The 23,342-nt window shown below is 35.6% G+C and overlaps 1 protein-coding gene across 3 annotated transcripts; it reads left to right on the forward strand.

Annotated features, from left to right (window-relative positions):
• The first annotated feature begins 125 nt into the window (after positions 1 to 125).
• Positions 126 to 23,342, forward strand: LOC131152337 (uncharacterized). 3 transcript variants are annotated; one of them, XM_058104172.1, is made up of 2 exons: positions 126 to 286; positions 21,758 to 23,342. In XM_058104172.1, exon 2 carries the CDS (start codon positions 22,181 to 22,183, stop codon positions 23,057 to 23,059), a length of 879 nt encoding a protein of 292 aa, XP_057960155.1. In that variant the 5' UTR covers positions 126 to 286; positions 21,758 to 22,180; the 3' UTR covers positions 23,060 to 23,342. The 3 variants fall into 3 exon arrangements, with proteins under 3 accessions (XP_057960155.1, XP_057960154.1, XP_057960152.1); XM_058104171.1 differs by lacking the exon at positions 126 to 286 and adding an exon at positions 20,925 to 21,458 and having other exon boundaries at positions 21,758 to 23,303; XM_058104169.1 differs by lacking the exon at positions 126 to 286 and adding an exon at positions 20,925 to 21,399 and having other exon boundaries at positions 21,758 to 23,303.

Below are 23,342 nucleotides of genomic sequence, written 5' to 3' on the forward strand. Positions count from 1 at the left end.
GCCAAAGACCCCCATTGGACATGAAAGGGAGATTCTTTTAAGTTTAGGGACATTTTTGGAAAAAGGGAAAGAAGGAAGCCCTAACCTATCTCTATTTAAAGGGGCTTAATGTTCAAGGCAAACGAGGGGATTTTTGGAGGCAAGAGCACATACGTTGAGCATGAAGGAGGGTTGCATACCCAAGCAAATGAGAGAAAGGAAGAAAAGAAGAAAACTCTATCGAAATCTGAAGGTTGATGTGCACAAATATTGGATTTCTCAAAAATTTAAAGCACAAAGACACAAGGTAAATATTTTAATATTGTTTTCTTATTAAAATACATCATCTTGCATGTTTAAACTTGGTATTGGGGCCAAAAACAATGATCCAATATGCGCATGAAGGTAAGAATACCCAAAACTAAGATTTTTGCTTTGCTCTCTTGAAAAGCTTGTATTTTTGTAACTTGAACACTTTGTTTTCAAAAAAGAGAGGAGGGAGGGGGGGGGGGGGGAGGCTAGAGATTTTTACATGCATAAGGGGTTAAAAAGGTAGGCAATAGGTTAACTAAGGTCCCTAAGATTGAAATAGGTAAAACAAAAAAAAAAGAACAAAGAAAAATGCTGAAGAAATTTAAAATCCAGTCATCGCCATGGTCATCGGTGATAGCTAGCCAACCTTGAAATAGAGTAATTTTGTTAGTTTTTTTGGTGATTTTTTTGTTGGAAAATATTTCTAAGATCCAAAGGGGTTAAACAAAATGATGCTCAATTTAGAGTTCAAACGAAAAATAAATGTGCATTTGAAAATTTAGGGTTTTGGTGGCACTCTCCTGCACATGTGTTTAGCCCCTTAGACTGATGGATTAGGCCAATTGTTTTTTACTTTTTATTTTTTGTTCATTTAATATAATAATATTTTTAAATTTAAAAAATTTAACAAAAAACTTTTTAAGTGTATAAAAATATGAAAAAAAAAAGATGCAACCTAGAAAACATTCTATTTTATTTTAAAAATATTTTATTAATTTATTAATTTAATTTATTATTTATTAATTATATTTTTATTTTTTTATTTATTTTTATTTCAATTGGGTTGTTCCTAATTCTAAAAATATTTTCTTTTATGTTTTTTTTTTAAATTTCTATTTGGTAATTTTAGGCAACCTTTTTTCAACATTTAGGGATTTTTAGCTGGATTTTTTTTGTAAATATGTTATATTGATTTTCCCATTTTTTCTTATATTTTTAACCTTTAATAAACAAATAAAAATTTATAAAATTTAGAGAAAAAATCTGAAAATTTGTAAAATTTTTCAAAAGTGTTTTTATTTTGTTCTTAAGATTTTTGACGTGTTTTGAATTGGTTTTCATTTTAATTTAAATGCACGAGTCAGAATATGCAAAATCTCGAGCCTTAGTATCCCCTAATTTCCTATTTTGGAATGATGAGTTTATGCCAAAATGTAGTGGGTATGATATTTTTGAATAGTCACTTTAAAGCTTATGTTGATTTAAAAATGTATGCATGTTTTCAATAATGTGTGTGGGTGTTTAAATTGTGCAGCGATTTAACTAACTCTGGAATTGTGCTTGGTTTCTTATCTTATATAATATTAGATTGAATGCTTGAGAACCATAAAAATTAATTAATGAATCGGACGATGGATCCCTGAAAAACATGTTGTTCTTCTTCCTGTGATTCTTAAGGTGAGGGAAATCTTACAACATTGATGGGTTGCCCAGTGGTTGCAAAGTGAAACAATATTTAATAACGTTGCAACTAAACTCACTAAACACCCCTATTCAATTCTAGCATTTTATTATGTCATATAAATGTGATTGTGTATATTTAGAATCAATTTGAGATTGAATATGATGATGTCATAAAGCTTAATTAATAAATCCAATGATGGATCCCCGATGAATATGTTATTGTTCTTTGTGTGGTTCTTGAGGTAAGGAAAGGTTTACAACACTAACGGGTTGTCCAACGGTTGTGAGGTGGAACTGTAACGACCTGAAATTTTCATCCATTTTTTTCCTTCTATATTAATATATAATTTCTAATACCTTGCATGAGCATAGCTGACATCTTCATGACCCGAAGTGGGACCGTGGTATCCTGTACATTCAATATTACACCTAGGCAGCAGAAGTACATACATATCCAAACACATTCCAAAATATAATACCAGAGTACTATATACCTAGCTATACACATACAAAAATATACATAACATTTCCCAAAAAGTCCTAAAAATACCGTGGGCTCCACAGACCAACTCAAAACTCACCCCAAAAACTATGCCGACTCTACACCACCTCTACCTTTGAGCCGGTCTTGCTCGCCTCTCTGGATTACCTGAAATGTTTAATAATGTTGGGGTGAGACACCTCTCAGTATGGAGAAACATGTTATTACCAATGTGTGGCATATGAGTTAGTTGGAAAAATATCATTTAATTAATACTGTATACGATATACATCAAGAAAAAACATCTGTATAATAACACATGCTTATATCATATAGAATATAAAAATTTTTGAGTTATCTATTCAAAAGTACTTCTATCTATAATACGTAATCTTTGCTTTCTATGTGTACTATACATAACGGTATATTCGTAAACTTCCCCTGGATGGCTATATGTCATGACTTACCCCCTCATGACTGGGTTGTGCGACCCGTAGGCTAGGCTAAACACTGGTTGGCCCTCTAGTGCTAGCCTAACTGTATGCATATCTAGATGCCTATAGCACGAAAGGCCCACTCCACTTGGTCCGGATGCTAAGGAGCTTACAAGTCTACCTGAGGGCACAATCGATTGTACCATACTCTGTTCGAGATGTATGGTTGCATTGTCTATACTGTATCGCAATGGTACCATGCTCTGTAAACTGTTATATTCCATCAGGGTTTGATATTGTATAACAATATTTCTATATAAGTCTAACTGTTTTACCATGATTCTGTATTTCTGTAATGACCATGATGATGTTTCAACTGTATAGCCATGACACTATAATAACTATATATTTGTATATTCTGTAGCAGTAATTATGTATTTTATATGTCATGGCTCTATGCTCTGTATAAACTGTATTTCTGTATATCATGGTTCTATAAAATTCTATATAATCATGGTTCTGTATATTTCTGTATAATCATGGTAATAAAAAAAACTGTATAATCCACTCTGTAAAATGTTTTACAATCTTGTTCTGAAATATACTACGTAATCATAATTCTGTAATAAGTAGTATAAGTATGATTCTGTAAAATACTATATATCATATAAACTGTATATCTGTATAATTCTGTATAGTCGTAGCTCTGTATATAAAACTGTATAAGTTATGTTTCATAACTCTATAGGCTATCTAATCATGCTTTTGTAAAACTATATAACATATTCTATAATATTCTAGTATTTCTCATGCCACACAATTCAATAAAACTCTATAAATATGTTCTATAAAACTGTATAATTTTTATGCTCTCATCAAATACTATATTATACTGACAAAATGTCTAATAATGCTGGCATAACATGTATTCCTCTTACCTGACTATCTGGCTCTAAATACTACTCATAATTTCATACATGCAGCGTTTATAATTTTCAACACCTGAAATAACACCCATATAAACCCCCCAGTCACACAACTTAATTTACCATAATTATCACATTCATATTTTCCCTAACTCCACATATCCGACATTTCTAACTATAATTTACCTAAACTCCTGGAAATATACCCGCTGGGGTCCTCAACCTATATCCGTAGGGTCCCAAAAGCACCCTAATCCTGAAAACATAATACTCTAGTTTTACTACTAGTATATTCCCACATAACACATGATCTAAACTCAAATAAGTATGGTAATGAAATTAGGAATAGCTTCCCAAGAGGGGGGGTGAATTGGCTTTTAAAAATTTCTTTTAACTTCTTTTAAGAATCCTTAACTTCTTTAAACACTTAACCAATTCTTTAACTTGTTTGTTTAATTTCACCAATCACACAAGAACTTAGTTCTTTTATCCAATCAATAACACAATTAAACAACCAATCAATTAAACACAATCTTTAAACCAAACAATCAATTTATTTGCCAAGTACAAGTTAAACATCAAACAACCAAAGCAAGATATAAGGTATTCAGCACTTTGGTAATATAAAATCTTGAGATTGTTTGTTTGTTTATATAAGCCCCGTGATTATGAATTTGAAAACCTTGTGAAGAATGTAATTTAATATTCAACAATTTTTTCACAAACACAATAAAGCTTTTGTAGTCAGCCCCAGATATAAATGTTAATCAAGCCCTGTATATATGGATTTGCTTAATATGATGTTCAATACAACATTCAATCACTCTTTCCAAATATTCAAAACTCAAATAAACTTTCAGTTAATTTATCTTTGAGTGTTTAACCAAGAAACGTACTCCCGTATGGTTTCCGCAAGAAATGGTTTCACCAACGTACTCCCTTTCGGTTTCCGCAACCCAAATCAAAATTAGTCTTTAAGTTTACTTGATTTCCAAATATGCGTAGTATAATTGATTTTCAATTTAAATCATCCACGCAATTTAAATATGTACTGAAAATAAAGAATAGGGAAAGAGAGAGTGAGACGGAGATTTTTACAAGGTTCGGCTTATACCTTGTCTACGTCCTCGCCTTTGGCAAACCACCAAAGGATTCACTAAACCTGTTCCGTTGACGGGTACGGAACAAAACCGATTACAACATTCCTTGGTTAAGGTTAGGGCCTACCTTCTCCAAATGATATTCCCTCGTTCGGTCACTCCTTACATAGGCTAGAGTCCGTCTCTCTAAGCAATATCCCCTTGCTTAGCCAATGATCCAAACACCTTGGAACGTCAATGAACTACAAGAAACATAAGATAACATCTGCGTACAAGTATACTCTCTCAAAGAGCAAGTTAGTACAATTTCAGCACTATATACTTAAATGTAAAATATCTATAGGAAATAGAATGAAGCTCAAGTGTAGAATTCACCAATATCCTTCTTAGAAGAGGATTAGCAGTAGGAATTCAAAGGAAGAAGGATCAACACTTCAGAGTTCTCAGCAAAAGAATTTTTCAATGAGTGAGCAAGAGAACTTACGAAGAACAAGAATACTTTCAACTTCTCAAAACAGATTTTTCAATTCTTAGCATTTTATTTGTTTTGCAAAACCATGTATTTATAGGCTTTCAAACTTGAAAAAGTTTCCTTAAAGAATTTCCCTATTTATTAGAATATTTAAGGTTCAAACGGCTATAATTTAAAACATTAGAATTTTAAAAATTTGCCCGTTGAGCAATTTTTAAATGTCTGACAGCAGTGACCCCGTTGCAGTATTTTGGCCATAACTTTTTCTGTATAACTCCAAATTAGGTGTTCTTGGTGTCAAAAGAAAGCTAAGAGAAAATTATACAACTTTCATTTTACCACTCTTTAAAATAATGAGCTTTTGATAGGGAAAAATTCACCTTAATGCGGCTGTATAAAAACTGACAGCATTTGGGAAAAAAACTCTTTTTGGTGCTCTTTATTCCAAAAATGATTCTAACCTTTCTAAAATAATTTTTGATCTTATAAAAATATTATTAAGGTATTTTAAAAAGTATCTAGGTCTAAGAAGTTAACCTAAGAGCTTCAAAATATTTCAAATGATATTTTAAACATTAAAGCACTTACATGAGACTTCTAAAATATTAACATTCTAAGTTCTTGAGTCTTCATGCTTTGTCCTTGGATTGAATCCATCTTTTCTTCAAGCTTTCATGTTCTTTAAGCTTTCTAACTTTGCCTTTCTTTGGATCTTTTGACTTTAATATGCCTTGACTTTCAACAACTTATTCATGTCCTCATGTTCTTCAACAAGTAATTCATGTCTTGGCTCATTTAAGCTTCATTTGATCCTTGTGAGCACTTTGACCTTACTTTCACATATATGAATCCTGAAATATCATTACTCACACAATTATATTAAATTTCACTTGTTTGTTAGCATCAAAATAAGATAACAAGATTTTAAGCCTTGTAAGGCTAACAGGTAATACTAAAAAGACCCAAATAGTCAACTTACCCTAGTTTTGGGATGGTGCCTAAGTTGGCCTAACCAACAATATACTCCCGCAGTCTTGAAGAGAATCTTTCCAAGAGTAGCGTGACGGCTTCTGATCGTCGAAACGGGGAAAAATGGAGCCAAAAATCTAGAGAGAAGGAGAGAGGGACAGGTTTTAGAGAGAGAGAGAGAGAGAGGACTTTTGCATGAATTTTTCGCTGGAAAACTCAAGTTAAGCATATTTATAAAATGCAGATTCATCGACAAGACAAGTCACCTTGTCGACAAGTCTATGAAGAGAGTTCATCGACGAACTCGTAACCCTCGTCAACAAACTTCAGGCTCTGCTAAACCCCTCTCGGTAAGTTTTCGTCGATGAGACACGTGTCCACGTCGACGAGCGTAAGAAGGATGCTCATTGATGAGTGTCTTGCATTCGTCGACGAGACCTTGTGAGTCCCTTTTGAAATTTTATTTTTTCTCTCTTTTCTTTTATTATTTAATTACTATAATTATTCCGATCTCTACATTCTCCCTTCCTTATAAAATTTCGTCCTTGAAATTTGCTATCCGTATTGAACACCATCCATTGAAGAAAATGGGCTACTTATTTTATTTATTACCCTCACTTATGGTGGAGGAATACCATGGTTACATAAATAGTTATGGGAGATTACAATTATACCCATAAAAGAAAATTTTCTCCCCAAACAAAAACACTACCTACCCTATAATCTAAAATACAACTATACATTCATCATTTTGTATTGAATAAAATAAAACCGTCATTATCTCGACAATATTGACTATTACTGTATCACACAAAACAAGTGTGGGCATTTTTATCTGATATCCTCCTCAAGCTCCCACGAAGCTTCCTCTATGGCAGGATTCCTCCATAGGACTTTTACTAACTGAATTTTCTTAGCAAGCGATTCCTGTTCTTTCTTGTCTAGGATTTGTACTGGTGCTTCCTTATATGACAGTGAATCCTTGAGCTCTATCTCCATATAACTTATCACATGGGAAAGGTTTAGAACGTATTTCCTCAACATGGAAACATGAAATACGCCATGAATTCTAGATAAAGCTAGTGGTGGAGCTAGCCTGTAGGCAATTGACCCCACTTTTTCAAGTATCTCAAATGGGCCAATGTGCCTAGGGCGCAACTTACCCTTCTTCCCAAATTTCATATCTCCTCTCAATAGAGCTACCTTAAAAAATACCCGATCTTCCACGTCAAACTCTAACTCCCGGCGGCAAGTATCTGCGTAACTTTTCTGCCGACTCTGAACTGCACTAATTATATCTTTAATAAGCTAGACTTTATCATATGCCTGCTGCACCAACTCTGATTCCAATACTTGTCTTTCTCCCACTTCATCCTAGTATAATGGAGAACGACACCTCCTACCATATAAAGCCTCGTACGGTGTCATCCCAATGCTAGCCTGATAGTTGTTATTGTTTGCAAACTCAACCAGTGACAAATACTGGGTCTAATTACCCCTCGAAATCCAGCACGTACACTCGCAGCATATCCTCAAGTATCTGGATCGTCCTCTCTGTCTGCCCATCTGTCTAAGGTTGAAAAGTGGTGCTGAATGCTAATTGTGACCCCATAGTCTCCTAAAAGCTTCTCCAAAATCGTGAAGTAAATCGGGGGTCACGGTCTGAAACTATAGATACTAACACACCATGAGAGCGCATTATCTCTTGAATGTATAATTATGTCAGTCTGTCCATAGAATAGTTGAATTTGATAGGGATAAAGTGAGCGGTCTTCGTCAACTGATCTACGACCACCCATATAGCGTTTTGTCCCTACCGCGCTGGCGGTAGCTCTGTCACGAAGTCCATGGAAACTTGATCCCATTTCCACTTAGGGATATAAAGTGGCTACAACTATCCCACGGGTCTCTGGTGCTTAACCTTTATCTGCTGGCATGTCAATCATTGCTTTACGAATTCATAAATCTCATTCTTTATGCCGTTCCACTAGAAGGATTTTCGTAGATCCTGATACATTTTTGTGCTACCCGAATGCACAGTGTAAAGAGATCTATGAGCCTCCTCTAAGATCGTCCTCTTGATCTCGGTATTTACAGGAACGCATAATCTGGTACGAAACTGCAGGGCTCCGTCATCTGATATATTGAACTTTTCTTCCTGCCCGTCTTGCGCTTTCTCTATTAACTCTGCTAGTTATGGATCAATTCTATGGATTGTAATCCTTTCTTGCAAAGTAGACTGTACCACCAAGTTGGCAATGAATTTCTGGTGATCACTCTCTATCAGCTCCACGCCTAACCTCTCCAAATCCATATGGATAGGGTGCTGAATATTTACTACTGACAATACTGCTCCTACTAACTTTCGGCTCAATGCATCAGCTACCATATTTGCTTTCCCTAGGTGATAGCTAATAGTGCAATCATAATCTTTAATAAGTTTTAGCCATCTTATTTGGCTCATATTCAGTTCTTTCAGAGTGAATAAATATTTCAAACTTTTGTGGTCTGTGAAAATTTCACATTTTCCTCCATAAAGATAGTGTCTCCAGATCTTGAGAGCATACACCACTGCAGCTAACTCTAAATCATGCACAGGATAGTTCTTCTCATATTCTTTAAGTTGCCTGGATGCATAAGCAATAACTCTCCCGTGCTACATCAACACACACCCGAGCCCTCTCTAGGACGCATTATTGTAAATAACAAATCCATCCTCTCCTAATGGAATAGCTAACACCGGGGCAGTAAGTACCCTCTGTTTCAACTCCTAAACGCTCTGCTTACATTCATCAAACCATTCAAACCTCACATTCTTTCACGTAAGTCGTGTCAAGGGACCTAACAGTTTGGAAAACCCATCTATAAAGCGTCGGTAATATCCTACTAGTCCTAGAAAACTCTTGATTTCTTGAACATTTCTCAGCCTCACCCAATTTACCACTACCTTTATCTTGCCTGGGTCAACTGCTATACCATTCCTGGATATCACATGCCCTAGAAAAACGATCTGCCTTAGCTAGAATTCACATTTCTTGAATTTTGCGTATGACTTTCTTTCCCTCAATACCTGCAACACTAGCCTCAGATGATATTCATGCTCCTCAAAACTCTTTGAATAAACCAGTATATCATCTATAAAAACCACAACGAACTAGTCGAGATACTGATGGAACACCCAATTCATCAGGTCCATAAACGCTGCCGGTGTATTCGTTAGACCAAACGAAATAACGAGAAACTCATAGTGCCCATATCGGGTCCTAAAAGTCGTTTTCGGTACGTCCTCTGCTTTAACTCTCACCTGGTGATAACCTGACCGAAGATCAATCTTGGAGTAGACTTGAGTCCCTTAGAGCTGATCAAACAGATCATTGATTCTGGGAAGAGGATATTTATTCTTTATCGTAACTTTGTTTATTTCTCTATAATCAATGCACATCCTCATGATCCCATCTTTCTTCTTTACGAATAAAATCGGTGTTCCCTTAGGCGACATGCTAGGCTTGATAAAACCTTTTTCTAGTAGCTCATGTAACGGATCTTTTAACTCTTTTAATTCTGCTGAAGCCATTTTATAAGGCGCTTTAGATATTGGTGTCGTACCTGGAAGTAAATCAATTGCAAATTCTATCTCTCGATTAAGTGGTAAGTCGAGTAACTCCTCCGGAAAATTATCTGGAAATTCTCTAACCACTAAAATATCAGTAAGCTTTAATTCTCTCTTTGACCTCTCCTTTATTTAAGCTCTAAATCCCTGACAACCGCCCTGAAACAGCCTTCTCACTTGTAAAGTCAACACTAACTGTGGTGGGGCGCACACACGCGATCCCACGAATCTGAATTCTTGCTCACCTGAGGGTCTAAAGATCACTTCTTTCTAATGACAATTAATGCTGGCATGATTAGCTGCCAACCAGTCCATACCCAATATCACGTCAAACCCCTGCAGGTCTAGTACCACAAGATCAGCTTTCCCTTGAATGGCCACTAGAAAATTCCTAAGTACCTTCCTACACCTCATTGCAGATCCAGTCAGTGTGGTAATAGACAACTCTACATCTAATAGTTGTGCCTCAATCCCAGATAATTTAGCATAGCCCGAAGATACAAATGAATGGGTGGCACCTGTGTCCAAAAAAATAATAACTTTATATGATAAAGCGGTAAAAGTACCTGTCACAACGTCTGCGGCAGTCTCGGCGTCTCCTGACTTCAAAGCATAAACCCTCGCCGGGGCTACATTCCTCTACTGGCCGCCACCCCTGGGTGCCTAATTATGTCTCTGGATCTATCTAGGGGCTGGTGCTCTGTTCAGTGACCATTGACACTCCTGTGCTATGTTTCCAAATCTTCAACAACTATAGCAAACATTACTCGCCAACCGACATGCTCCTATATGCCTCCTACCACAAATAGGGCAAATAGGGTATGCGTGCTCACCTTGATACCCGTGATCTCCTCTCTTTTGTTCCTGAACTCTGCCATATCTATCTCCCCTCCAACGGCCTCATCTAGAACTCCTCTGAAATCCGAAAGATGAAGGTCTCTTTCTCTAACTCGAGGTCCCGACATCCCTCTGGCTCGGTGCTCCTGCATCTTTCTGCTCGCTCTCCTTTGCCATAGTGGCCCTGTCAACCAACTCATAGAAGTCCTACAGCTTTAAAACCACCACTTGCTTATAAATATCCCATCTCAAACCCCTCTCAAACATCCTAACTTTTTTCACCTCATCTGAAACAATATAAGAGGCGAAACGTGACAGCTCAATAAACTTTACTGCGTACTGCTGAACTGTAAGATTTCCCTAAGTCAATCCCAGAAATTATGCTATCTTCGCCTCCCTGATGGTAGCAAGAAAATAGTGATCAAAGAAGATTTCTTTAAATCGGCATCTGGTCATAGCTACTGGTACTTGTCTCTGTTCCTCTAGTAATCCTTTAGCCGTCCACCACCTTTCGACCTCACCTGTAACTTTATAGGCAGTATAAAGAGCCCTCTGCTCGTTGGTGCAATGGAGGACCGTTAGTATTTTCTCGAACTCCTGCATCCAATTTTCAGCCACTACAAGATTGGCTCCTCCTAAAAATGTTGGAGGATTCATCTTCATGAACTTTTCAATTGTACAACCTCGCTCTATTGATGGTCTTCCCTGCTTTTTGGAGCTACGTGCAATCTCAGCTATAACCTGCTAAGTCACACTACGTAAGATTGCATTTGAATCCCTACCACCTACACCAGAAGGGCTTGTCCCATCATCCCGACTGGCATGAGCGTTACTCCCTCCAGGGTCTATCCTAAAAAAAGAAAATAAACATAATCTAAGGACCTTTTCTGTATAACATAACTAACATATTCATCTACTTAAAATCTCATATCACCAATTAATCTATCGTTCTTACTCTCAATTTAAGGTTCAGTCTAGCAATTAAGAAACACAACCCAACAATAGTTTATTATGACTTTCCTGAAATCATCATCCTAGAAAAGACACAGAAACCACGACAAAAATTCTGCTTCCCGATCACTAAACTAAACCCTAAATACTTATCTTCATTCCCCAACATTGATTCACTAACTTCCTAATCTATTCCTATACTCTACAATTGTTTTCCTTTGCACTTTATAGTCTACAGAACCAGCAACCTACGCTCTGATACCAAATTGAAACGACTTGAAATTTTAATCCATTTTTTTCCTTCTATATTAATATAAAATTGATAATACCTTGCATGAGCATAGCTAAAATCATCACAGCCCGAAGTGGGACCGTGGTATCCTGTACATTTCATATTACACGTAGGCAGCAGAAGTGCATACATATCCAACATATTCCAAAATACAATACCAAAATACTATACACCTAGCTGTACATATACACATATATACATAACATTTCCCAAAATGTCCCAAAAATACTATGGGCTCCATAGACCAGCCCAAAACCTAAAAAACTATGCCGACTCTACACCACCTCTACCTCTGAGCCGGCCCAGCTCACCTCTCTGGATTACCTGGAATGTTTAATAATGTTGGGGTGAGACACCTCTCAGTAAGGAGAAACACGTTATTACCCGTGTGTGGCATATAAGTTAGTTGGCAACATATCATTTAATTAATACATATACAATATACATCAAGAAAAATATTTGTATAATAACATATGCTTATATCATATAGAATATGAAAATTTCTGAGTTATCTATGCAAAAGTACTTCTATATATAATACGTAATCTTTGCTTTCTGTGTGTACTATACATAACCGTATATCTGTAAACTTCCCCCTAGATGGTTATATGTCATGACTTACCCCCTCATGATTGGGTTGTGTAGCCCGTAGGGGGGGCTAAACACTGGTTGGTCCTCCAATGCTGGCCTAACTATATGCATATCTAGAGGCTTATAGCACGAAAGATCCACTCCACCTAGTCTGGATGCCAAGGAGCTCACAAATCTACCTGAGGGCACAATTGGCTATACCATACTTTGTTTGAGACGTATGATTGCACTGTCTATACTATATCACAACGGTACCTTACTCTGTAAACTGCTGTATTCCATTGGGGGTCTAATACTGTATAATAATATTTCTATATAAGTCTAGCTGTTTTACCATGATTCTGTATTTCTATAATAACCATGATGATGATCAACTGTATAGCCATGACACTATAATAACTATATATCTGTATATCCTGTAACTGTAATTATGTATTTTGTATGCCATGGCTCTATGCTCTATATAAACTATATTTCTGTATATCATGGTTCTATATTCTATATAGCATGGTTCTGTATATTTCTATATAATCATGGTAATAAAACACTATATAATCAACTATGTAAAATACTATACAATCTTGTTCTGAAATATACTACGTAATCAAAATTCTGTAATACACTCTATAAGCATGATTTTGTAAAATACTACATATCATATAAACTGTATTTCTGTATAATTCTACTTAGTCATAGCTCTGTATATAAAACTATATACGTTTGGTTTCATAACTCTGTAGGCTATCTAATCATGCTTCTATAAAACTGTATAACATATTCTATAATATTCTAGTATTTCTCATGCCACACAATTCAATAAAACTCTATAAATATGTTGTGTAAAACTGTATAATTTTTATGCTCTAATCAAATACTATATTATACTGACAAAATGTCTAATAATGCTGGTATAACATGTATTCCTCTTACCTGACTATCTGGCTCTAAATACTACTCATAATTTCATACATGTAGCGTTTATAATTTTCAACACCTGAAATAACACCCATATAAACCCCCCAGTCACACAACTTAATTTACCATAATTATCACATTCATATGTTCCCTAACTCCACATATTCAACATTTCTGACTATAATTTACCTGAGCTCCTAGAAATATACTCGCTGGGGTCCTTAACCCATATCTGTAGGGTCCCAAAAACACTCTAATCCTGAAAACATAATACCCTAGTTTTACTCCACAAAACACTAGTATATTCCCACATAACACAGAATCTAAACTCAAATAAGTTTGGTAATACTGAAAATACCCAAATAATCAACTTACCCTGGTTTTGGGATGGTACCCAAGTTGGCCTAACCAACAATCTACTCCAGTAGTCTTGAAAAGAATCTTCCCAAGAGTAGCGTGACAGCTTTAGATCGTTGAAACAGGGAGAAATGGAGCCAAAAATCTAGAGAGAAGGGGAGAGGGACGGGTTTTAAAGAGAGAGAGAGAGAGAAAGAGAGAGAGAGAGGACTTTTGCATGAATTTCTTGCTGGAAAACCCGAGTTAAGCATATTTATAAAATGCAGATTCATCGACGAGACACATCACCTCGTCGATAAGTCTATGAAGGGAGTTCGTCGACGAACTTGTAACCCTCGTCGATGAACTTCAGGCTCTACTAAACCCCTCTCGGTAAGTTCTTGTCGACGAGCACCCTGCATTCGTCGACGAGACCCTGTGAGTCCCTTTTGGAATTTTCCTTTTTCTCTCTTTTGTTTTATTATGTAATTACTATAATTCTTCGGGTCTCTATAGGAACAATACTTAAAGGAAAGGTAACCTAATTAAATAAATATTAAAAGACCACCTTGATTAGTGTTTGAACAATTTGAGCTTATCATGACACCATTCGAAAGAATGGGTGTGCAAGGGATGCCTAATACCTTCTCCTCACATAACCAAACTTTTGAACACAACTTTAGAACGTAGACTAGAGACTATTGGTTCCTTGGAACTTAGGTTTCACTAGAGACCAATTAATCGATATTAATTAGGAAAACTTAACCACACCTAGGTAAAAAAGGTTAGTGGCGACTCCATGAATGTATATAATGCAAGATAAAGGACATTTAACACATTTTTTAGATAGTCATCCCCGTCGAGGCATCGGATCTCGATCTACATGTGTTGACAGCTTGGCGACTCCACTTAAGACTTTAGAGAGCTTATCCAATAAGATAAGTTTGGGATTGTTCAAATATAAAATCAAATGCGGTTTTGAATATTCTATTCTTTATTAATTGGTTGCTTTTCATGAATAAGGGCATATGCTATGGTTTACGAGGTAAAGTGAAATGCACACAATCACAAGCTTTACGCCCAGGCTTGTCCTCTTAGGATTAGATAGTGATAGAATAGGTTCTCACTCTCGTGAGGCATTATCTTTTTCAAGGGCCTATAAAACATCTCAGTTAAATTGTATCCTTCCCAAACATCAAAGGTAAAGGTTGGAGAATCTACTAGCCTATTTTTGGGTGATAGAAGAAACAATATGGGGACCTTTTATCCTCAAAATACGAAGCTAAATCATACATAAAGACCTAGCTCATCTACCCTAAGATAAAGCCTCATAAGCATACTCTAAAGATCCATTCCCTGTGGAACAAAGTCCTCTTCATTCTCAATGTGTATTTGACCTATGATTCTTGATGATTTTTTTGGTGTATGCTTAATCATGTGAATGTGCATCATTTGTTACCTCTAAAGTACAACATATTTCATCCCTTAGCATAGAACTGAGTTTTAAGGGAGTGAGTCATATCAACATGGGGCACTATGCACCATATCAATCCCAACCCTAAACTTAAAATTTAAGCAACAACGACATGAGCTTAAGCCCAATTCAGAGGCATCCATCCATCCAGCTCAAAGCATGAGTATCAAGTCAAAGTGTTCAGTCATATCTTCATTAGTGAAGCTTTCTATTGGCTTTTTGAGTCTGATCCCTGTTTTGATGCTGACAAAGCACATGTTACTTATATGTGTTTTTAAGTGCTTGAACATGTTTACTATTTAATACACACATAAGGCAAAAGGGAAATGGAAGCCAGAAGACTTAACTCACATCATATTGGCGTATTCCATGAAGAGAAGAGCAAAAAGAAGAAAACCTATTTTGAATTGTATTGCATTTAATTCTTATCTTTGGTCTGTAATAATGCATGCATCTGTATGATATGGTTTGAATGCTCAGATTGACCATAGATTGACCTTAGGGCACCTACACTTCAAACAAAATCTTTTTCATAAAAAGATAAAATCTTACAAAGGTTTTCATATAGCTTTAGAGTCAAATTAGGGTTTACAAAGACTTTAGTCGACCGACGTTGGGTTTTCAGACTTAATTCAAAAGTCTCAATTGATCGAACCATTTAGTACAAACCAGTTTGGTCGACCGAACCTGCCCTGAGTCAAACATTTGACTGTCTCAATCGACTGAACCCTTGGTGGTGTAAAATGTCTTAGTTGACTGAACTGGGGGGAAGTCAACATTTTGACTTTGCTCAGTCGACTGTATCTTTTTGAACGTATCTTCCACAGTCGACCGAACTGGCACATGTCTGACACCCAACTGTTCGGCCGACTGAACTTATAGTTCATTTTGGTCACAATCGACTAAACCATATGAGCAGTCAACCGAACCTAAGCCATGGTCGACCGAACCTATGAAGGGTTCGAAATTGCCCTAAGACAGTCGACCGAAGATGTAGTTCAAAATTGACACAGTCGACTAAACCTATTAATATGGTCGACCAAACCTTTAATATGGTCGACCGAACATCTCAATTTGGAAATTTTTTAAAGGCTAAAACGTCATTAATTTTTTAATTAAACTTTTCTAAAATATTGAGCGTGTCCCTAATGGTCATAATTTTCAGAAAATATATAAATACCACATCATAACTCTAGATTAGTAATTTTGATTAATTCCAAATTCTCTTTAACCTTTATTAATCAAAATTCCCCCAAAACCAATTTTTGTTGATAAAATCATTTTTTTGGGGTAAATATTTTAAACAAATCTCTCTCAAACTCTCTTTTACTTGTTTATCTCGAAATCATTTTTAAGAGAGTATTTTAATTTGGGCATTTTATTTGTATTCACATGCATATACTCTCACTTGTTATTTATTTTTTGAAAATCATTTTTGAGGTTATCGAGGTTCGGTCAAACTAGCCTACGTCCCCGCCTTGGGCACACCCCTAAGAATTCCACTAAACCTACTCACTTAAACAGGCGGAACATTAGCCGTTACAATATCTCCTTATGGGACGAGGTAAACCCAAACTCAATTACAAGGCTAAGCCCAACTTGTCTCACTTACGGGGCTGAGACTCCCCAGTTCAATTTTCGGGCTGAACCGAATCGATCTCACTTACGGTGTTGAGACTCCCCAGTTCAATTTATGGAATGAACCCAACCGATACAATAAAACATTTTTGTACATAAAATATGCTTTTGAAATACAAGCAGAGGTGTACACATTAAAACTCAAAATACATGCACTCTCTTATGATATCTATTATGCTCAGTAGAGAAAGGGTGCTATCAAATAAATTTGCACAAATAAAATATATATGAAAAATGAGTATTATTGTTTTCATATAAATATTTTTGCAAATAAAGAATATTTGGAGAATCTAAGAATTTAGGCTCAAGAAAATATTTGTTATGTAAATAATTTTCTCCCAACAAAATATTTATCAAAGAAATAATCGGGAGAAACCCAACCAACACTCTTAAAATGATTTTTAGAAAATAAATAACAAGTGAGAGTATGTGCAAACAAAATACCCCAAATAAAATACTCTTCTCAAAAATGATTTTGAAATAATAGCATAAAAGAGAGTCGGAGAGATTTGTGTAAAATATTTTGCCCCAAAAGAATGATTTTAGTAATTAAAAAACATTTTGGGGGAACTTTGATTAACATTGGACTAGAAAGAAAATTTGGGTTAATCAAAGTTGCTAATTAGGAGTTATGAGGGGTATTTATAGATTTTTCGAAAATTATGACCATTGGGGACATGCTCGATATTTTGAAAAAGTTTAATTAAAAGTTAATGACATTTTAGCACTTTTAAAATATTCCAACCCGAGAGATTCGGTTGATTGTATTTTAAGTTCGGTCGACTATATTTTAAGTTCAATCTGCTATTCATACGGTTTGGTCGACTCAATCATAAATGAACTAGAGGTTCAGTCGGCTTAACAAATGAGTGTCAGACATGAGCCAGTTCGGTCGACTGAGGAAGATACGTTCAAAACTGTTCGGTCGACTGAACCTTGGTCAAACTGTTGACCTCTGAATGGTTCGGTCGACTAAGCTGAATATAACCAGCTATGTTCGGTCGACCGAGTGACTTCCAATTATTTATTTAGGTTCTGATTTTTACTAGAATTTATGTGGACCTAAAGTTAATCTATGGTCATTGAGAGTTAACCCCAAAAATCAAACGTCGGTCTCCCTAAGGTCAATCTATGGTCTTGAGCATATAAGTCATATCATGCAGATGCATGCATTATTACAGACCAAATAATAATTGAACTTAAATGTAATATAAATTAAAATGAATGTCTTCGTCCTTTTCCTCTTCAGACTTCATGAAATACGCCAGAATGATATGAGCTTTACGTTCCTATTAACTTCCATTTTCTCTTAATCTTATGTTTGAATTATATACTTGTTCACAAGCTAAGTACACACAAAAGATACATGTGCTTTGTCAGCATCAAAACTAGGATCAGACTCAAAAAGTCAGCAAACTTGAATGTATTTAAGTTATGTTGAAGTCCCTGGATATGTAATATGGTTATATGGACTGAGTTAGTTTTCTTTCTTTTGGTTGAGATGTAATACGGATATTGGGAGACTTCTATGTATGTTAGCAGTTTAGAACTTTAGTAATGTTTTGGAGAATGTTTCATTTATTTTCGATACTTTTATATGATGAATATGATATCAAGTACACAGACGTTAATAAAGTAGCACCTCAAGCCCCACGTGGCGGGTCAGGGCATTACACTTTATATATATATATATATATATATATATATATATATATATATATATAGTCCAGCTTGGACTCGCACCAAAAATTGTATGTTTCAGGGCATGTTTGGTATTGCTATTGTTTCCTGTTTTCAATTTATGTTTCTCAATAGTGAAAAAACGTATTATAAAAACGCGTTTGTTTCTATTATTAGTTTTTTATTTCTGCTACTGGTTTTCAAATCTTTGCTAAAAATTGAAAACCAAATTTTATGGTTTTAAATTGTTTTGGCAACCTATTGCCAGATATTTTAATAAATTGAAATAATTTTTTGGATTAAATTATTCATTTTATACACTTTTAAATTAAAAATTAAATTAAATGATCATATAAATTTAAATATAATTAGTAAAAATATACATAAATTATAAAAATAATAATAAATTTAATTACAAAATACTTCTACTACTTTTCAATTGTCATGTCTGATAAAATTTTTATTGTAAAGTAAAATTTGAAAGTAGAACAATTAAGTAAAATAATTATAATAAACTTTATTTTTATTATAGTAATTTTTTAAAATGTGTATTATTTGTAATTTTATTATTTTAATCATTTTTACAATATTTACAATTAAATAAAATAAGTATTTTTTAATTAAGTTTTTAGCATGTGTTAATTTTATAAATGTTAATCAAATAGATTATTGGTTTTTTATTTTTTAATTTCTGTTTTTGGTTTTTTGTTTTCGTTTCTAATTTTCATTTCTCTAATTTTTTATAATGATATAGAAAAAACTCAAACGTATACTTTGCTTATGTAACGCAAATAATCTTTGTACATACAATTAGTCTCAAACTTAGATAAAGTAGTAGGTTTGTATTAGGTAAACAGTTAGCATAAAATGTTATTTGATCTTATTATCATGAATTCTTACCAAATTCACCTAGGTCAAAGGAATAGATCGGGTTAGTATAGAAGGGAGATAACTAATAAGTTAACACAAGAAACTAAGCTTAGATTAGCAACATGGAATGCATAGTCTTACAGGTAAAAGTATGAAAATAGTGGAAATAATGTTTAGAAGGAAAATTAATTTAATTTGCCCTTAAGAGACGAAATGGGTAGGAGAGAAAATTAGAGAAATATAAAAATAATGATTTAAACTTTGGTATATTAGAAAAGAGAGACATAAAAATGGGTGGAAATTATTGTAGACAAGGAATGCGGTTTAGTCATTGCTTTTGGCTAAACTTGAATCACACCCAAACAAATATATTCCTACTTTGCACGGCCTAATATGACTAGCCCAGCTGAGAAGTCCTAAAATTTAGCTTCCTTGGTAGTGGTATACAAAAATTACTGAAAAGCTGAAAATCGAATTGTTTTGTATTCCGATTTCCAATTTTAAAAGTCAATTTTGGGATTAGCAGCAAAACCAAATTTTAATTTACATTTTTTTGTCTATATAGTCATGTAACCATAATTTTGTTTTCCTTTATTTATTCACATTTGTAAAATTTTAGGTCATCATGAATTTGCTATATTTAGTTTACACTTTGTTTACCTCTTGTGTAATCCATGGTTTTAAGATTCAGACCGATAACTAACTCAGTAAGACTAGTTGAACTAGTAGTTAAATGGGTAATGTCGACATATTATGTATGTAGTATAATAATATTACAATAATCAAAGACAGTAGCATAAATATGTGCTCATAGATTAGTAATCACCTATTAGCTTTAAATACGATAAAAATAATAACTAGCAATAATAAAATTTATAAATTTTAAAAATTTTAATTGTTATAGTATATCAACAATAAAAAATATTTAAGTTTTGATTGCTTAAAGTTTTAATGGATATTGAAAGCATGTGTGAATGTATCGTTGGGACAAAATTTCAATTACAAAATGAAATGCTGAATTAAATTTTGTAATGAAAAATTTTCCAAATCAAATACAATGTAGGTCAGAAATATGAGAATAGCTGCTGCCAAAAAGATATATGCGGCAGAGAATAATTTTCGCTAGATGGTTTTCAGCTAGAAATCAGAACCATCAGTGGCCTGTGATCAAGATTACTTCCTGCCCAGCAGTGCTTGAACACCGCATGGTCTCATTGGCCTCTTTCTTAAGATTAAAGACTTCGCCAACTTTGGAAACCTCTTGATTTCTTACCATCTGCTGCGCGGTGGTTTCAGAATTCCCAAGAAAATGAGTCCTCTTGTGACCACCCAAAGCTTGCCCTGATCGGAACACCTTGAAGCAAATTGAGCACTGGTGCCCCTCACTATTCTCCAAGTAATACCCTCCCACAGTCATTTCACCCACTCGTTGCTCAGTTGAATTCTCATTGCTCTTCAGCCTACAGCTACGGGTGTCGGAAGCAGGGCAAGTTTTAACTGTCTTGTGGCTTTTCCTTCGACTCATGAACGGCCGCTGGGAACGGAGGCCCTTGTGGAAGGTCCACCATGTGTAATTCCCTCCTTCCTGTGGATTATCAAACATTTCAGAATTAGAAGCACATATTTTGCCTTGCAGCAAAAATTTCTCCTTAATTCAGGATGAAAAGTATCATCAAGCTTGGCTTTCTTGTTCGAACCAGTCTCTACGGATTTCGAATCAGCTGGATGCAATTCGACTCCGGTCATCATATCCTTATCCAACGCAGCTAGGAGGGTTTCCATTCTCCCATTACCGAATTCCTTTTTAGCCCCATCTTCCAATTCAGGCATCTTGGGTTCAGTAGATTCAAGAGAGACGGAGAGAGGTGCGCGTCAATTCAAATTTGAACGGAAATAGGAATTGGCGGTGCATATATATTAGGGTTTTGGCCAAAACCCAGAGGGAGAGAGAGATTTTACTGGGGCGTTTGGGGTTTTGGCGAGTAGCAGAGAGATATTGTTTCTAGCTTACTCCAATTGCAATTCCAAAACCCCCGCGAAGCAGCAGTGCTAGCCGATCATCAGTTAATGTAGCAGGACATAAGCGGCAGTGCTCACCATCCCGCTTCTGATGATCACCCTCCTGCTAGTATGTCTTAGGGATTAATTTTTCGCGTTCTGATAAACTGATCGACCATCATGTTCTTGGTTGGTTATTAACTTCATCTGGCCTGGTTCTTTTCTTTTTCGAATTGTACTTTTCATATGGGTTTCAATTCTCCATTCTGCTTCTGAGATTATTTTTTAATTCCTCTGTTTTTTCGGTATCTTAAAACATTCCCCTTTTATCTTTGTCCTCTGTTTAATTCCTTGCATATTTTTTCTGTTTAAAGTGTCAGAGCATTAGCATTAATTTTGCGCCTCCTGGAAGAACTAACCCATCGTTGTGTTTTGGTCCGTTATTAATTTGATATTGCCTGCTTGATCATTGATATTCAAATTTTCAGGATGGAAGAAGATGTTGGAAGGTTCTTGGAAAGGAACATGCGGAGGAAGAAACCATTCTCAAATTCTATTCATGCTGAGAAACCCAAAAAGTCCCATAAGCTTTCGGATTCAAAAGACAGGGTCTCGCCTTCATCCCGACCAAATCTCTGTAAATTTTGTGGAAAAGGGTTTCCATCGATGAGAGCTTTGTGCGGACACATGAGGTGCCACTCTAACAAATACAGGGCCTCCAATGGATCATCGATTGGTTTAGAACAGAAGTGGGCTTTTTTCTTGTTGGCCAATCCGACGGCCAGACTGCAGTTCCAATTAGTAGAAAATGTTTGAGGAGGGCAGGGTGCAGAATCGCTGCAACACTTTCAGTTGATTCTAATAATTCTTCATCTATTTCTGAGATTGGCGAAGAAGAAGAAGAGGGAGCTATGAGTTTGCTTATGCTTTCTTGTGGAATGGGCAATGAGAGCAGGTTTAAATCACTTACTGACTTATTTGACAATACTAATGGCTATGGATTTGATGATGCTCTGTGTCTGATGATGTTTTCAATGGGAATGGGCAATTGGGGTAGGTTTCTCAAGAAGGAATATGAATCTACTGAACCCAAGCTACCTGAATTGGAAGATGGGACTAAAAAGGAATTCGGTAATGGGAGAATGGAAACCCTCCTAGCTGTGTTGGATAAGGATATGATGACTGGAGTTGAATTGCATCCAGCTGATTCGGAATCCGTAGAGACTGGTTCGAGCAAGATAGCCAAGCTTGATGATACTTTTCATCCTGAATTAAGGGGAAATTTTTGCTGCAAGGCAAAATATGCTGCTTCTAATTCTGAAATGGTTGATAATCCACAGGAAGGAGGGAATTACACATGGTGGACCTTCCATAAGGGCCTCCGTTCCCAGCGGCCGTTCATGAGTCACAGGAAAAGCCACAAGACAGTTAAAACTTGCCCTGCTTCCGACACCCGTAGCTGTAGGCTGAAGAGCAATGAGAATTCAACTGAGCAACGAGTGGGTGAAATGACTGTGGGAGGTTATTACTTGGAGAACAGTGAGGGGCACCAGTGCTCAATTTGCTTCAAGGTGTTCCAATCAGGGCAAGCTTTGGGTGGTCACAAGAGGACTCATTTTCTTGGGAATTCTGAAACCACCGTGCAGCAGATGGTAAGAAATCAAGAGGTTTCCAAAGTTGGTGAAGTCTTTAATCTTAAGAAAGAGGCCAATGACCATGTGGTGTTGAAGCACTGTTGGGCAGGAAGTAATCTTGATCACAAGCCACTGATGGTTCTGATCTCTAGCTGAAAAAATCAGCTTTTGACGGCTGTAAAAATAAAGCTGTCTATATGTAGAGTGAAAATTTGCCTTTGCCGCATATATCTTTTTGGGAGCAGCTATTCTTATATTTCTAACCTACGTTGTGTTTGATTTGGAAAAATTTCCTTCACAAAATTTAATTCAGCATTTCATTTTGTAATTGAAATTTTGTCCCCTTACGTTGTATCATTGATTCATCCAACTATTCATGAGAATAAAAGGCAGCAGTCTCTTGGTTGCATTTGCACCCTGGACTTCTTTAATTTTCATG

The sequence above is a fragment of the Malania oleifera genome, chromosome 3 (genome assembly GCF_029873635.1).
Source record: "Malania oleifera isolate guangnan ecotype guangnan chromosome 3, ASM2987363v1, whole genome shotgun sequence".
Taxonomy (NCBI): domain Eukaryota; kingdom Viridiplantae; phylum Streptophyta; class Magnoliopsida; order Santalales; family Ximeniaceae; genus Malania; species Malania oleifera.